General features: G+C 36.4%; 1 protein-coding gene across 3 annotated transcripts in view; it reads right to left on the bottom strand.

Moving 5' to 3' along the window:
* The window catches only part of FYB1 (FYN binding protein 1), a 56522-nt gene that overhangs the window by 17974 nt on the left and 21391 nt on the right, over nucleotides 1-17157 (bottom strand). For all 3 annotated transcript variants that reach the window (XM_056514092.1, XM_056514093.1, XM_056514095.1), the window contains exons 3-7: nucleotides 5689-5869; nucleotides 4021-4070; nucleotides 2870-2889; nucleotides 2003-2049; nucleotides 543-660 (exon numbers count right to left, since the gene is read on the bottom strand). In XM_056514092.1, the coding sequence (XP_056370067.1) occupies nucleotides 543-660; nucleotides 2003-2049; nucleotides 2870-2889; nucleotides 4021-4070; nucleotides 5689-5869 (416 nt within the window). The remainder of the gene's footprint in view (nucleotides 1-542; nucleotides 661-2002; nucleotides 2050-2869; nucleotides 2890-4020; nucleotides 4071-5688; nucleotides 5870-17157) is intronic.

The raw sequence follows: 17157 nt of genomic DNA, 5'->3' as shown, positions 1-17157 counted from the left end.
TTTGGCCCCAGAGAATGACTGTAACTCTCCTATACAAGTCCTCCTTCTCTTTAGGCTGGAATTTATGATACATCCCTTTCTACCAAGGCAAGGGCAATGTGTTGCAATACAATTTGAAAACTTTAAAGGTATAAATATTTTTGTATCTCACTACAGTGAAGCAAACAACACTATGTGTATGGGATACAATTCCCACTTTTCTTAAGGGCTTTAGATGCTATTCTAATGAAGTAAATTATTAGAAATAGAAAAGTAGAAACAGATTATTTTAAAACTTACTTATATAGAAAAAAGGTAAGGAAGTAATTTAATGAAAACTGTAATCACACAATCTTTGCCATCCATCAGTGCAGAGCTTGTATTCAAACATAGGCCAAACAAAAAAAGGTAGCTTAAACCCTTATTCAGAATCTATGCAGGTGTTTGAACTACCTACCATAACAAATAGTTCCATAGCCAGGTGAAAAGTGTATTTTGAACTTGACAATGCTAAATAATGCATCTTGCATACCTTTGTCCACATTACCAAATCAAAAGCTTACTTTGAACTTTTTCCTCAGGTCATATTCTTTCTTTTCTTTTTCCTTTTGTTCTTTCTTCTCTTGGTCTATTCTTCTCTTATCTTCTTTGCCCCACTTCTTCTCTTTTCCCCTTGATGATCTGAAAGTGCATTGCCAGGACAGAAAGTATGAAGCAAATCTTCCTTAGAGCTACCTTACCCAAGGCTGACAAAAAACTGTAGGTGATGGAAAAAGAGTTCTCCAAGTGAAATCAAAGCTACAAATTCTAAACCATAATGCAGCTGCAACAGATAGAATAAGCAGCTCTTTACTACATATGTAAATTAAAGTCTGTCTTCATGAGGGCAACACACCAGAAAAGGTTATCTGGCTCCACATGTGTGTATCCAAAAGTCTCTGAGCTAATTTTTAGCATGCTTGCAAACTGGCAGCAGTCTAGGTGCTCTACTGGATGCAGCTGATAAATATTTACCCAGGCCACCAGTGGCTGATGTAGGCTGACCTGAAGCCTGAGCTGTCACTAGACTGTGCAACCTATTCCAGCAGTTTACACAAATGAGTCAGTCTTCTGCACTCGTTTCTTCTCACCAGGGTATACTGCCTGCTCTGCCTTGTGGACTGGAAGGTACTGGGTCTGGGAGCTTGGGATTGGATTAGTCTTGCATCTCCAGCTCTCCCATTTGGCTGGAAGAACCTATGTTTTAGAAACCCTATGGAACTGATAGCCTGAGACTCCCTTATTTATTTTTAAAAATACTTTCGCTAAATAGATATTCTCAAATTGCTAAAAAATAAAAAAAAGGTCTGACATGAGGATCACTTGGGCTATAAATCAAAGGGAATTAAACAACAATTTTTTGCCGAAAATTGTTATGCATCTAAATTACTTATTCAGAGGTAATTAGAGTTTTTCTTTGCCTATTGCAATACAGTAAATCCCACAGATTTAGACATTACTGGGGCAGGAGAGTCATCAAATGTAAGGTCTAAATGGAAGAAGAATAAGCAGAGCTTGTATTGTCTCTGTAGCTATACTAGTTGACTCAGGCAATGAAAAGTGTCAATCCAGCCTCTTATAGGAGGTCTAAGAACATTTATCTGAAAAGCAATTAAAAAAAAAAACAAAAACACAGCAAAAGATCTATCTGGGACCATAATACCTTGGGACTGAGCTTATTTTTCCTCCTAGACTGTAATTCCAACCAGTGGTTCAGACATACTTCTTAGATCAGAAAGCAGAGTTCTGTTACGTTGATCCCAGTAATTACATTATTTAATTGCAGGAATTTTGCCATGCCAGAGTATGGCATGTCTAACTGGGAAAGAACTTGTGAACAGCCAGACTTTCTCCAGGGGAAACAAATGCAGACAGTAATGCCTGGCAGGGACTACAGTGAAATAACTTTTGTGCCAGATGACATACACCTATTAGAAAACATAGTAATAAAGATACAATAGGTTATAGAGTTTAGAATTACTACCTGATGTCATTAATGTCTTCATACATCTCTCCATCACTTTCTTGGCCCTATAAAAAATAATCCATTTTCAATGGTCTAAATACAATTGGAAAGACACAAGGAAATTTGGCCTGCTACATAAACTTCATACTTCATACAAATTATATAAAAAACATTTATAGCAAAATGAAAATACCTTTATTTTTCCCCAAACAAGTTATTCCATTATTCAAGCACACTATTCTATTACTTCTGCTATTTTTTTTTTTGCAATATCACACCTATGAAATCTTGGATTGCTGGAATCACATGAGCACATTGCTTAATTCAAAGTGGATGTTTTAATTGCAATGTGTGCCCTGTAAAATCTTTATCACTGCTGATGATTGCACTGCTGTATGAAGGTGTCAGGGTTAGCCCTATTTAAACTGGAATGCTAAGGATTTAAATAGGATTCAGATTAGGATCCAAGAGACTGTCTTAGCCCTTATGTAGCCAGGTGCTTAAACATACTGATAAAAATCTGCGATTAACTGAAATAGTAACTGAAATATTCTATTACTAGAATGGAACAGAGCTATTATTTCTATTATTTCTGGAAAATTCTACTGAAATGAAATGTCAGTGGTGATAGAAGGCATAATATTGCATTTTCTTTTCTTTTTAATCAATTTTTGTGTCTAAAAAGCAGGTTTGATAATTTGTTCTAGTTTATTCAGCTTCTCTGATATTATTTCTATCCTTCACAATAAATAATTGCTTCTACAACTTACTGTGAATATACTGGATTAAATCTGGTAGTAATTGTTTAATGTAATGAAGAAGTTTTGCTAAATTTGTAAGTTTTTGCTGGAAAAAGATAGGTTTATGTCAGCAGATAGTACTTACCCTCTGTGTATTTCGATGACCTACAGGAACAACAACAAAAAAAAACCAACAGGGTATTTATTTTTTTCCTGTACAGAAAACAATTATTTCTAGTGTTAACTATTTAAAACTGCCTATAACATCAGTGATATTAACCAGAAATATGTGTAGGCTCCTGTTTCTTGATGAAGGTATGAAAGCAAAATTCAGTTTTTCCATATTGCTTTTGTAGAACACTCCAAACTAAAAATATCTACAAACAGCATATTTCACTATGTATTTTTAAAGTGGAAAATTTGTTTCAAAAAAATCTTAAATTATATTGGTGAATTTACCTATGCTGTTTGTTTACAAAATCACTATTTATATGAAAAGTAATTGTCAAAAACCTAATAAATCCAAACAGACCTCAAAGAACTTGCTTGCACCAGCCCAACAGCTGAATAAGTTGGCCAAAGGTTCTTTTCCTAGAGCCAGCCTCTGCCCTGGGCAGCAGGAGAAGATAATCTGTGAATCTCCTGCTTCCTCCTTCCTCTGCAGGCAGGTAAGAAAAGCTCTGTTTCAGCAGAGTAGCCTGCAGTGCTGTGAGCTGTGGATGGCTAGCACAGTAAATGCACAGTGTGCCTGGCACAGACCAAGTACCACCAAGGAGAGATCAGAAGGCAAATTGAAATTCTTTTGTCACAATCTGCTTCTCTGCAGCTCCTGGTACAACTCACTGCCTCTCACTGCCTCAGACCACAAAGTGACAGTAAGAGGACAGTCAACCCATCTATTTTTTTTTTTTTTTAATCAAGTATAGGACAGTGCCTCCATCAACAGACCACACATAATCAACTCTGAAAGAGCAGCATTCATTTTGGGAAAATCTGGTGATTTATGGTCCCAGCATATTTCTAAGCAAACAAAAAAAAAAAGAAAGAAAAAAAAGAAGAAAAAAAAATAAAAAGAGAGCAGGGAAGGAGAAGAAAGAAATTTAAAGCAGTTTCTCAGTCTGGATCTGTTAACATTATGAGACAACCATCTTCACCCATAAAGCTGCAGAACCAGTATAATTAGTTATACAAATCACTCCTGAATACAATGAACTTTTGTTTATCTTATAAATACAACATGTTTACAGCTTCTCCCAGTAGCCAGTAATTAAAGTGTATGAAGTATATGCATCTTACCTGATGACACAAATTCAACGTCATCATAATTTTCTTCACTGTCTAGGTTTCTGTAAGTATGAAAATATAGATGTGAAACCTATGAATATAGTTTTAAGATTACATTTTCATTCACCATTTTTCTGGTGCTTTTTATTATTTATTTTATACAAAGGCTGAACAGTCTGTTGAGCCCTACATCCTATTTAAGTACATACAAGATTTTCTAAATTATTCTCCCTAACTGTGACTCGGTGTTTTAGGTCAGGCCACCTTGATCCTGAGTAAAAAACATCAAAGTGAGCCAAAGGCACTCAGAATACCACGAAGATGAGCATTGTATGAAAATATCATAGGCAGATGGGCTGACTGTATGGAAAGAATCTGTTGGGTTTTTTAACCAATTTTGCAGGTGCAGGCTTCTTACACAGGGCAAAAGTACAATGTCAGACTTTTGCTCAGTGCTAAATACAGCTCTGAGACTTTGACTTGTTTGACTTAAAGTCTAAATAAGGGACAAGAGAAGCAATGGAGTAAAGGTTAGGCCAGGTAAAATGTCACTGGTGCTCTTAGATTTAAAATGTTGTTCAAATTAGAGAAATAAGAAATTGAAATGAGAATATAATTAATAATATCAGGTACTTTTAACTTTATAATGCCTCGAAAAGCAGAAAGCAAACAAGGGCTAACAGTCATCATCAAAGAAGTGAAATCAAAAAAAGGACTTGAAAGCAGAATGGGATGTTCTAAAATTGGCTCGGTGGGGAAAGCATGGATACAGGTGAAAGCAAAGGTACCAGCACCAGGCACAAACTTTTAGCAGAGGGAAGACTTTACAAGGCACACAGGAATGGGAGAGCAGACATCCAGGGCATCTGGAGGTATGTTCCAGAAGTGTCTGGTGTCAAACTTGGCTCCTGTGCCTTGGCAAAGAGAAGGGTGCCCAGCACGGCTGCTGCAGGTACTGATGCTGTCACACAGCTCTGAGCTGGACTGGGCACTCCTCCCCAACTCTCCCTGCCTGCTGTTTGATGCTCTTTGCTTTTGCTGGACAGAGAGCAGCTCATTATTCAGGCTCAGCTTGATTCTGGTCAGTTTTCGTGCTGGACTCAAGTACTTATAACTCTGTCTGCAGAGGTTCTGCTTTTGTACACTGCTCTTGAAAGAAGGATAAGGAAAAGAGCCCCATATCAAGAGAGGCTTCCCAGGGTTATCACCAAGGCCATGACATGACCTCAGTGCAGTTTCACAACCACTGATGAGCTCAGTTCCTCCAGCTTGCAAAGCTGCTTCCTGGGGTATTGACTCATAGACCTGACCCTCCTTGCCCTCTTTGCCCAGAAAAAATCAGGGGAAAACTTCTGCTATTGAGGCAACTGATTTGCTATCAGTGTTTAAAGTCTTTGGATTGTTCTGGAGTAAAAACCCAGTGTGTTCCCATCCCCCTTCCCTCACCAACAAAAGCAAAAAAAAATTATTGTTATAAACAAGACAATTCAGGGAAACAACTGAACAGACAGAGGGTCCAAACTAATGAAAGCTAATTCTAAACAAGTTAGGTACAGGGCAGGATAAAAAAAGTACTGAGAGACACCCCTTTCAGAAACCTCGAACTCATGCAGCCTTTGCCTGGAGCAGGAAAGTGATAGGCAGAGAAAGGTGAGAAAATAAATGCTTATGTTCACTCACATTGTTTCAGATGTGGGTTTGATGTTCCTGGGAGGGAGACTGGGAGCTGCTGGCACCTGCAGGGATGGGTGAGAGGCTGGTGGAGGAGGTGGCAACTGCACAGCAGAATGTGATGGAGGTATTGGTGGGGCAAGTGCTGCTGAGGAGGGTGCCTTCTTTTTCAAACCTTCACTTTTAGGATCTGAAATAAAGCAGAACTGACTGAATTTATCAAGCAAACATCTGAGGAAGAAATTTTGCTGTGTTTGATGAAGTTTTGGGTAAGATATCAGTACTGCATATACCCAGGAGAAAGAATGCTTTGTTGAACCTGCTCTTAGATATTTTTGTTGCATTATCTTTTCAGAGTAGAGAGGAGACTCTCGTTCAGGTATGTTCTCCCTGTACAAGACCTCGAAAATGTCTTTGCCAAGACATGAACAAGACAAGAAAAATCTCAGTTCATCCATTATAATAATACCTGTGTTTTAAAACTAAATTATAATTTAATTCCACAATTTGCTTAAAAAGAGCAGCTGCAGAGCTTCATAAGAGCACTGATGTAGTCTTGCTGAGTTTTTCTTGCTCAGAGAAGTTTTAAGGGAAGGGATGAGAGACGAAAATATATTTTGGCCTTTATAAAGAGAGGTGCAGGTCTCTGAACATCTTCAAATACGTTTTTAATGTAAGTTGTAAAAGTCTGGACTTAATTTCCTAGCAAGCTCAGAGTAGAAAATTGGCAGTTTGTGAAACTGCACAAAAACTACACCTTCAGCAGACAGGTGTAGCCTTAAAGACCAATGGTGCTGTGCACCAGGCACAGAAGCCACAATTACATGAGTGAGCTGCTCTGCAAGTGTGCTGCACTGAATTCATGCTCCCTGCACAAGCCACAACCAATCCATAGCAACCATTGCTCTGAGGGTCGTTTTTCAGAGAAATTATTCTATGCAAGCAAATTAAATCAGAGTTTGGATGCCATGATGTTTTTGAAGTATCTTTTATTTTTTGAAGTATCATTAGTAGATTAAAATCTACCCAGAAAGAATTGTCCCCAGCTGCATGGAGATAAATCCAGAAAAATCCAAGGAAGAGGAGAACAGAGGGAAAAAAAAGTTCAGAGTTCTGTTGAAATCAATTACAGCTGAGAAGAAACCCCTTGCCTTCTGGAGATTTTATTTAAATTCGCACCTGTGAGAGATTAAAATCTTGTCAAGTAAAGGAAATGTTAGCCACAAGGTAAAACAAGTGACTCAAAACACAGAACAATGACAAATATTTACTGAAGTTTAATGTGAAGACTGAAAATTGCAACAATCTATTGGAAGAGCTTTTTTAGTTTATTTGGTGTCTGGAATTCTGTCCTTGTGATAGACAGGGAGAGGGTAATTGATAATCTTAGGATGGACCTTTCCATATCTCACATGGAAACCAAAATGAAATTATAAAGCCTTGATAGTTTTTCTACTTACTACCTCAGAACTCAAAAATTTATGGATGAATACTTTTTAGTGGATGCTTGGACCAACTTTTAAACATGCACGTGGATAATGGCACATTTTAAATCTGTTAAGTTCCTCCATTACTTAAATAGCAAAATACTGATAGTCCCAACACAGATGATTCCATAGTGAATTATTTTATGGTTTGTGCATTAAGAAACATGTATCTTACAAAAGAAGATTCTAACAATATAAGACTTGCCAAGATTAAATTTGTACCACTTATCTTTTTAACATTTTTTTCAAAAATATAGCCCAAAAGTCATGTGAAAGAATCCTTTCTCTTAGTATGGAGGAGGCTACAGCAGAGTCAATGTCAAACAACCAGCTGGAGAGTACCCAAAGGAAAATAGTGAGAATGAGGTCTAGAAAACAAGAATTCCTGAATATATTGAACAAATGGTCATTGTTTAGGGAACCATGGTAAGATTGGGATAGAACAAAATTAATACCTAAGTCTCTGGTAGTGAAAAAGGGGATAATTTATATTTCCCCCCACTTTTCCATAGTGAAGACACAAAAAGAAACATGTTTAAAGGCCAGCAACATTTGTTAGGAGGCACTTTCTAACAGTGAAAGTGGAATTTCCATGTCTTGAGGTCCATGTTGAAGAAGCAGGATAAATTTATGGCATGAATAAGTTCTAGTACTGTTGTTCTTACCCTACAGATTGTGATGGACATAACATAGTGACAAACGACTTATTTATATCCCTTCCAATTCAATGATGACATCCTTTGACTGCTATCCTGTGCATTACATCACATCTGAAATATTTGCTGCTATATTGAGATCAACAGCTAGAGATACTAAAGTAACATTTGGCTAAAATGTGTCTTTCACTTACTTGTTTGATGGGTGTTTACAAGAGACAGAATACTATAGAGTTTTTGTAGTGATATTTGTTCATTTAAGTTTGCTTACCATTTGAATCTGCATCTTACCATTTTCTAAGCTTCTCAGGCTTCACGTTCTATTACTTTTATTTTTACCTTAGCAAGAGAGTCAAAAGCCTTTTTATCACCACTGTTTTGTACCCAAAAGGTATTGACACCACTGGAATTAATACATAACTCAGATTTCTTGTCAGTGACTTTAAATTTTTTAAATTAACAGTTTTTTTTTTTTGTTTGGTTTTTGTTTCTTTTTTTTTTTTTTTTTTTTCCCATGTAGCAATTAATGCATAGGTATTTCTGTTATCTCTAACATTTTCAACACTTAGAAAATCTAGCACTGCAATTCTACAGAGCATGCACTTGTCTGCCACATGTAGTGATGAAAATTGCAAGTCATTCTTCATCTGGCTATATCTCTACTGATTGAATCCAGAGGATTTAAGTATTTTATCCAACTGTCATCTCTCCTCCCATTTTGGAAGTGCTGGCTCCTGACTATTAAACTAATTCCCATGAGCAAAAAGCTTTTATTCAAAACCTTTGTGAAAATTCTTTAAGGGTACCACTACAAGAATTTACAGTTTCAAGCTGGTAACATTTATGCATTATACTCTTCTGTCTCATCATAGTCCTTACCCAATTGTAGAGCTGCTTATAACTTGATTTTTTCTCCCAAATCATCACACAACCTTGTTTCACAGGTATGGTTTACATTTCTTCATTATATATATAAAATCGCATTTGAATAAAAGCAAACTTTGCTTAAATGAGCCAAGGTTACGCAAGATTGTGTTCTTGTTGTACCTGAGTATCTGCAGACTATATCTTAGCATTTAATTCTTCACATTCTTTATTCATCCACAGACTACCAGCTATAATTTCTCATTGCCCTAAAACTTCTTATAAAGATGAATACCACTGACAACAGGTGTCTCTCTATAACAGATGAATTCTAGATTCTAATCAAAGAAAGCAACCAGAAAGGAGTCTATTTTTCTATTTGTTTGATTGGTTTTTTTAGTTGTTGTTTTATTTTGTTTTCCTGAAAGCTAGGTTAATTGATATTAATGATACTCTCAAATTTATTTTTGTGTTTTAATAGGGGATCCTATATCAGTTTTTCTGTGGTTATGTCTATGTTGCCCAGAGAGTGTTGTGTATGTGCACACCATGCATAAGAACCTTTCGTCATCATATTGTATTACTTTTTGTGAAAAGTTTCTAGGACTAAGGTAAAAATTCTTCCCAAGTCTCTGTGCATAATACTTCTTTCATCTGATGTCTCTTGAGAGCCAAATCCAGGCAATAGGAAACTAAGCCAGGAAGGACACCACATGCCTTTTAGATTAAGTGCTTATTTTTAAGTATAAAGGCTGAACAACCTGTCCTTTTTCATTTTTGTAGTTTGCTATAATCTAGTAGTAACTAAATGATCATCATATTAATGGAAATATTGCTTTTTATTTTCTAACTGTTAGAACTGACTCTTCTGCACCTTTAGAGCTTTAATTAGCTTAAATAATTACACTTATGACTGAGAGTGATGTAGGTATTAATTCTAATACTAGAAACAGTGGAATGATTTAGGTGGGAGAGTGACATGCTAAAAAGCTGTTTGGAAAAAAAGGTGTTATAATCAGGCCTGCTGAGCCAAAGCTATCATAACAGGGTTTTTTTTTTTCCTATTTTAGAGGAGCATTTAATTTTTACTCCTTTTTAAAATTTTTACTACTTTTTTATTTTTAATTTTTTTTTAATCTGGGAAGCTTGGTACATGGAAAAGCTCTGTAGACGCAGTGGAACAGCAGTCAGCTACAGACATTCAGACCAAAAAATTAAACTGAAACTACATCCTGGCTTCACATTTACTGATCACAGTAAATAGTGTTAGGGGTGGTCACTGTGTGGCAGCTTTGGCAGCTAACACCTTGGTTTCCAAATAGCCTCTCCTCTCTTCTCAGCTTTTTCACATGTTGTGCTGCACTGAATAAACAGAGGCAGATACTGAAGCTCTTCAACAAGAAACCAAAGAACAGAAGAAAAGGGACTGCAGCTGTATAGAGAAACCTGCCATAAAAACAGTCCACAGAATGTCCCAAATATCCCATTACACAGCTGCTTGTGGCATTAAACTTCTTTAAGCATGCCCAGATCTTCAGCACTTACAGTATAAAATGCACAGAACACTGCAAAAATCTGTCTTGTGTTCTTGGAGAACCTTCTCAAACAGCTTCCATATGGGCAGTGGCCAAAAGGTCACTTTCATTCTTGGGAATGTTTGTTTATCGGGAAGTGAAGGACACTGTAGTTGTCTTGATGCAATACTTGTGACTTTGACCCTTGCCATTCTTGGCTTGTGAAAGGCAAACACTCATACATCTTTGGTAGCCAGTATGACATCTAGAGAAAGATCCCATCTTCCCTTCATGTCCAGATATTCTGTGTTCAATAGCAGAAGAAATCAACCTGCATAAAAGAGCATGATTTCTATGCTTCTCTCATGTGAGTTCAAAGAGAAATTAGAAGTCCAGCTCTTTTGGAAATTGTGAATTCTATGTGGACAAAAGCACTCAGGGCAGAATGAGAAAAAGCCATTCTCACCCTACTAAAACCTTTAGTGTTGTCCTGAGATACTTTATCACTGTGTCCTGAGATGATAATACTATAAATTTGTGGCAAATGAAGGGAAGTCCTTGCACTATGCAAAATCCATAGTGGAGTACACCTGGAACAAGCATTACTTGGTGGGATAGGAATCCTATCCCATCATTTGGCCACAGATGGTTCTCTGTTTTTCAAAATTGTAAAATTATTTGGACTCATGTGCAAGGGTGATTTTGGCTCCAGTACTAAAAAAGCTTAAAGTACATGTCTCTTTTTATTGCCTCCCTAAATACCAGGGTATCTCAGTGTTTGGGTGAGAGATTGGCACACAGAAGAAGGTGAACAATCAATTATCAACCTGAGCAGAATGGAAGCTGTCAAAGAGAAAAAAAACCTACACATTTTTTTCACACTCACACCCACAGTTCTACATCCATCAGCTGAAGATACAAATCCGTCTGTTCAATCCAATCAGTGTTGCAACAGAATGTGCTTATTTGGCACAGAGATTTTAACTGGCAACTATGACAAATAATAATTTTGATAATCTCCCTTGAAGCAGAAAAATATTGTGTCCTAGCAGAGGGTGGTCTGGCTTCAGCTATTCATACTTTTCTCACCCTTGGCTGGACTGAAGGCGCATAGCATACCTGCTCCCAAAGCCAGCAGTACTTTAGAAATCCCAGTTAGCTCAGAACAGCTGTGTTGATCTTATCTGCAATACACTGTTTTGCAAATGCATTAGCCTGGTCTCCAGTCTCCAACCAGTCCAGACTTAACTGCAAAGACTGAACTGCTAATGATTTTTAAGGTATCAGGCTGTAGCATACAACGTATCCATTGCCTCGATCTAGAAATTTCTGGTCCAAGACTGCATCCTAAATAAAACTGGAAATGAACAGCAACGCATAGCACTGTGCACATTCCATTTTGAGTGGTCTCATCATATCTGCTTCATCATAAATAGGCTGCATAAATACATACAAGTATGTAAGAAGATCCTATCTATAACAATACAGTTATTGCAGATGCAAGGAAAAATCTGATTTTTGACTTTGCATTCTAAGAAAACCACACCTTCTTTCTTTGGCCTAGAGTATGGCATTTGGTGAGACCTTACTTTGTTTGACCTCTGATGCACTGAGCTCCTGGTGTATTGCTGACTCTTGCTTAATTTAGTACTATTAAGAAAACCTGACAATGAACAGGTATTACAAGGAAACTTTAAATATTCTGTATGAAAATGCTTATAATTTTAAAAATCTTAGTGAATTTTTAGAGTTTTCATCATAAAATTACTTCAGGATTTTTGAATCAGTTACACATCAGAAAGCCTTGCACTTTAAAATAATCCTTTTATAAAGCAAAATGCTTTTGGGCTACTCTGCAAACCCAACAAGCTTTTCAGTTTTATTGCAAAGCACTTCACCACTTCTACATGCAAGATCTGGGAAGCTTTCTGAGTTTTACAAAGGGTTTACTAAGAACCTGCAACAACATCTGCAGCAGCTGATCAGCCACTTCCTACTTCATTGGTAATGTGCAGAGAGCTGTGCTCTGCTCTGCTTCCCTGACCACATTTTCGTTTAGATACAAACTCTGGTTTCAGGTTTCACTATTATGCTGATTTGGAGCTCTCAGAGTGAGCAGGTGAACTTAAAACAGCGCTGAAGCTCAGTGGTTTTGATTAGGCTCTTGTTACACCCATTGTAGCAACAAGGTTCAGTTGCAGCACTGCTCACACCTTAAAAACAAAGAGCACAGGTTTCTGGTTGCTCTCCTTGAGTCTAGACCTTACTTTTAAAAATACCTAGGTACAATACTTTTTGAATTTTCTTTTCTTCTTTTCTCTTAATCTCTCCTGATTCTCTTCCCAGTTAGGTGTTTAAGATATTTTTTTTCTCCTGCATGCAAACAAAATTGCATCCCAAAAGGGTGCAATTTCAGACAAGGTGAAAAAAGGGGAAATGAAGACTTAAGACTCCATCAGAGTCCACCAGATCACTTTGCTGATGGTTGCTTAGAAGACGACCAAAGCAGGTGGAGAATTTGTTCTTTTTTTAGGCCAAACTTCTCATTGGTCTCAATTGGAAAATCTTTCCACAACAGATGCACAGACTACAACATTAAGAGTGTTATACATAACATTTCTAACCCATATATTCTCAAAAATATCATAGAGTAGACATATTAAGTCCTAGACCCCATAGCTGGTAGGGGATTTTTCCCCTTAACATATATGTAGTGACAGATGAAGAATACAGCATATAAAAGTGAGCATTTAAATCTACATTTAAGGTAGATGGCTGAAAAACATTATGCATTTTAAAAACATTAAGCATTTTACTCCCAAAAGAAGGCTCACATTTTCACCAAATGCATTTCAGTATGGAAAAGTTAGCAGGACTGAGCCTTGTGGTGACTAAATATGAGGTTTGATATTCCTAATTCTTCACCTGGGCAGTGCTGGCTGGCATAAGAAAAATGATTTTCAAATGCAGTTGTGTTATCATAGACAGAAGCCTATCCTTATCTAAAGAGGAACATAAAATTAATTCCAAATTGAACTGCAGTTGAAACTCTTCATTTGTCTGATAAAAAAAAAAAAGCCTTAATGACTGTTGTAACCCAATACCAGAGGTATAAGGAATGCTTTAACCTTTCCCCCCTGTTCCCATCCTATTGGCAGAAAGCCAAATTCCCCTCCCTGATCCTTTCCTAGAAAAGACCATTATCTGAGATCTTCTTCCTCTTTTTGCCCTGGGACCACCATGAAATAAACTACAAACTTTGAGAAAGGCAAGGAGCCTCTTTTGATCCTTTGTTTATCCCATGCAGTGCCTAGCTCCTTCTTAGAGACTAACACAGTAAATAGCTAGGAAGGAGTTACAGCATATTGCAAATGATTACTTCTGGTTCTACTAAAATATTTATAAACCTGAGTAAATTAATTTTCTGTTGCATGGTATAATTTCACAGGCAAGAAAAAAGAATAAAAATTGAAAGCATTCAGAGATGGAGGATATGTAAGATAGCAATAATTTAAACTAATATTTTGTAATTAATTTATATTTGAAAGAGAAGGCAAAACAAAATGTGTACAATGATGCAAAGGCAGCTAAAAGAAAATGTACTGGAAAAGTTTTCTTAAAATGTGACTACTTTCCAAACTAAAAAAATGATGAGGGGTTTAAAAATTTTTCAATATGAAAAATAATTACATCATACATACTATGGTATATAAAACATAATTTTCCTAAAAAATTCCCATGCAACAAAGTCTTGCATTTGGATTGTGGAAGTTTGCAAATTTTCTCTTCAGAATCTGCAAACAAGGAACAGCGTTGTTCCAAATGCACATATCTGAGGAGGGCTTAGTTTCAAGAGGAAGCCAATGACCTCAGGAATGTTCTTTACTAAAATGAACCTTTTAGGATAAAAAAAAATCGTTAGATACTATTTCAAAAGATTCCTAACAGCTTTATTATTAAAGGCCTGGGTTTTTTGGGGGTTTATTCATACTGAATATTTTATGTAGCATTTAATATTAAAACTTTCAAGAATAATGGGAAGTTTTCTATATATGAACTATAATGAACTATGATTTATATTTTCTAAAATTAAATATATTAATTTTTACTGTGTTATTACCCATGTAATGCTACTAAATGATGAAGATTCATTAAGAGCATTTCTCCCTGTGAGTCAAAATAGGTCTAGAAAATTAAATGGTGAAAATACTTGCATCAGTAGGGCACAGATTGTTTCAAATTCAAACATTATGCATGCTTCATAGGTTTTAAGCTCTGTGAGCTGCTAAGAAAATACTTAAAGAGTATAGACAAATTAGAACTTTTAGCAGAGAGAAATTTCAATACTTATTAAACTTCAAATCATTCTCCAGTAATGGTACCAGCAACATGTCTACCACAGTACTTTTGTGTATCAGGGAAAACAAGGTATTTTCCAACTTGGCCCTAAAACTATCTATGTGTCAATTTAAAGAATGAGAAACTTTCAGTTCGTATCACTTTTATCAGTCTCTAAACTAAATTTATTTATATGCTCTGTGTTCACATTATTTTCTGGAATCTTGATGGGTTTCAGAGCACTTGAAGCATTGCTATACAGCAGACATACTTTTGTATTGTGACTTATATAGTGCAACCACATGATGAAGATGCATAAATAGGTGTTTCTTTTTGTGAATCAAAATAGGTATAGAAAATAACAATATTTGACAAATAAAATTAAGGAAATCTTACTAAGCTGAAAGATTTACTCAGTTCCATCAGTTTTACTTATTTTTCTCCAGCAGCTTCCTTTCTGTCATGTTCCATGAGAAACTCATGGCTGTCCTTTTTTTTCATCCTTAAGAATTTTCTTTTCTAGCTACTGCTCTTAGTACTTCTCAAAGGTTGCTCTTCTATGCAGTGCAATCCTCAAGGCACTGTGTTAAATCCACCCAGCATTGACCCTGTTGGAAAGTGAGCAATGGTTTCATGTAGAACAAAACACTTCATGTGCTTCATTCGCAGCATCCAGACTTATTGAGTGAATATGTTATGCACAGGCTTTGATGCAAAACAGAAGGGACCTCAAAGCCATTAAAACTACATGTCAAACCTCTTACCAGAATTAACAGGTGCATTCAAATGGTTTCTCTCCTGAGTCCTAAATTCTGCAACTTAGTTTCTGAAGCCTCCACTCAGGTGTGATTAAAACTGACTCAATGGGACTTAGAATAGTCAGCTGCAGGAACAATTCCAGAATATATGAGAGAAATAGATTTCTGTGCCTCCATCCTGTGGTACAAACAACCCACATCTTACTGTTAATTTACTAGGGTCAGATAATCTTGAAAGGAATAAGTGTGGCACATATGCCATAACAAACAAAACCAGAGATCTGCCAGTTGCAGAAGCTTTGGCAATTCACAATGAGAGTTGTCTTCTGATGTTAAATGCATACAATTTAATCCTTTAAAAATAAAAATATGCTCTAAGACATTTGGAAAATGTTGTAGACTGTTGTATGAAGGCAATAATCAAGCATAATGAGTTTAAATATTAATTTGCAACGGGTTTTGTCTACTTTTGCTTCCTTATACCCAACAGCAGCAAATTCTGAGCAAATACCTGCAAGGAAACACTCAATGTTGGTTTATCTGTTTTCTTAGGTAGATTAACTGACTAACTAACTAACTAACTAACTAAAGACAGACAAATAACTGTCTCATTCATATTTCTCCAAGGATGGTTAAATTAATTTTTAAATTGCAATGTTTCATATTTTTCCATGGTGTAAGCCATACTGCCAGTTTAATTTACAGTTCTGTCCAACATATATTATTGGAATTATGTGACAAATCCTTGACCTTTGAAGGAAATGCTTCAAAATCTCCAGAGTGGTAGGGTTTCCTCCATAGCCTTAATATTCTTTTTTTGCAGAGGCTCTTAAAAATTCTGAGGAATTTTCTCTCTGACTGAAGCAGACTGACAACATGTGCCCACTTTTTATTCATGGAAAAACTGAAGCAGTGCAGTTCTCCTCGGGAAGCAACACTACATTTGTGTCCTCACATGGAAAGTTGCCAGCAAAATGACTTTGCTTCTCTTCTTTTTTCTAACACCTTGGATGTTCAGTATAAAACAATATCTGGTATTTTTTCCTGAACACAGAAGGCTTATGCATATAATTGATTCTTAGATGAGGTAAATATAATCTGTCAGGAATTATTACAGTAATGGGACATAACACAAGAATTTACTATCCTGCCATGTATTTGCAGGCCCAGACAGGAATTTTGTAAAACCTGCCTTCACTGAAAAACAGTAACACTTCAATAGTCAAACTTGCCTGATAAAGACACTTGTATCTACAGAAGTTTTACATGTAAAAATTTTAGGACTAGTGAAAATTTCTAATCCACAGCAAGGTCAACATCAAACTAAAATCCCTTAGTATTCATGCAAGCATGGTGGATGATGTAAATCCTTCTCCCACACTTAACTAAGACTGCTGTGTCAGTCTTAGTCCTTCAGCCTTTAACCTTTAATGTAATTTCATGCCCAGTGAATACTTATTTTCAAAAACCAGTAAAACAGGTTTCATGGGAAAGAATAACCAAATAACCAGGGGTGAATTGATACTTCTGAGAAAGCAAAATTCAAACTCCTGTTTTAAATCAGGTGATACAAGGTTTTCTATAGTGCGGGCACATGCTCCTAACACAAGTGTAAAAAGCATTGTGTGGAGGTTTTCTCTTCACAAAGGACAATGCAAAGCCTAACTTTTGCCCAATTACAGACCAAAAGCTCCAAAAGATAGATCACAGAAAGCTTTGTTGAATGGGTAAAATTATTTTCATTTGCTTTGGCTTCTTTATTTTCAGCACCTGAATCACAGCAGCAAATTAAGCAACTATGGAAAGCTTCTGTTCACCAGGACACAGTAATGAACAGGAAGAATCTGTACTGTGAGGGTGG

This window comes from Oenanthe melanoleuca, chromosome Z (assembly GCF_029582105.1).
Source record: "Oenanthe melanoleuca isolate GR-GAL-2019-014 chromosome Z, OMel1.0, whole genome shotgun sequence".
Lineage (NCBI taxonomy): Eukaryota > Metazoa > Chordata > Aves > Passeriformes > Muscicapidae > Oenanthe > Oenanthe melanoleuca.
Note: the sequence above shows the minus strand (reverse complement) of the source record. Positions and strands in the feature narration are given on the sequence as shown.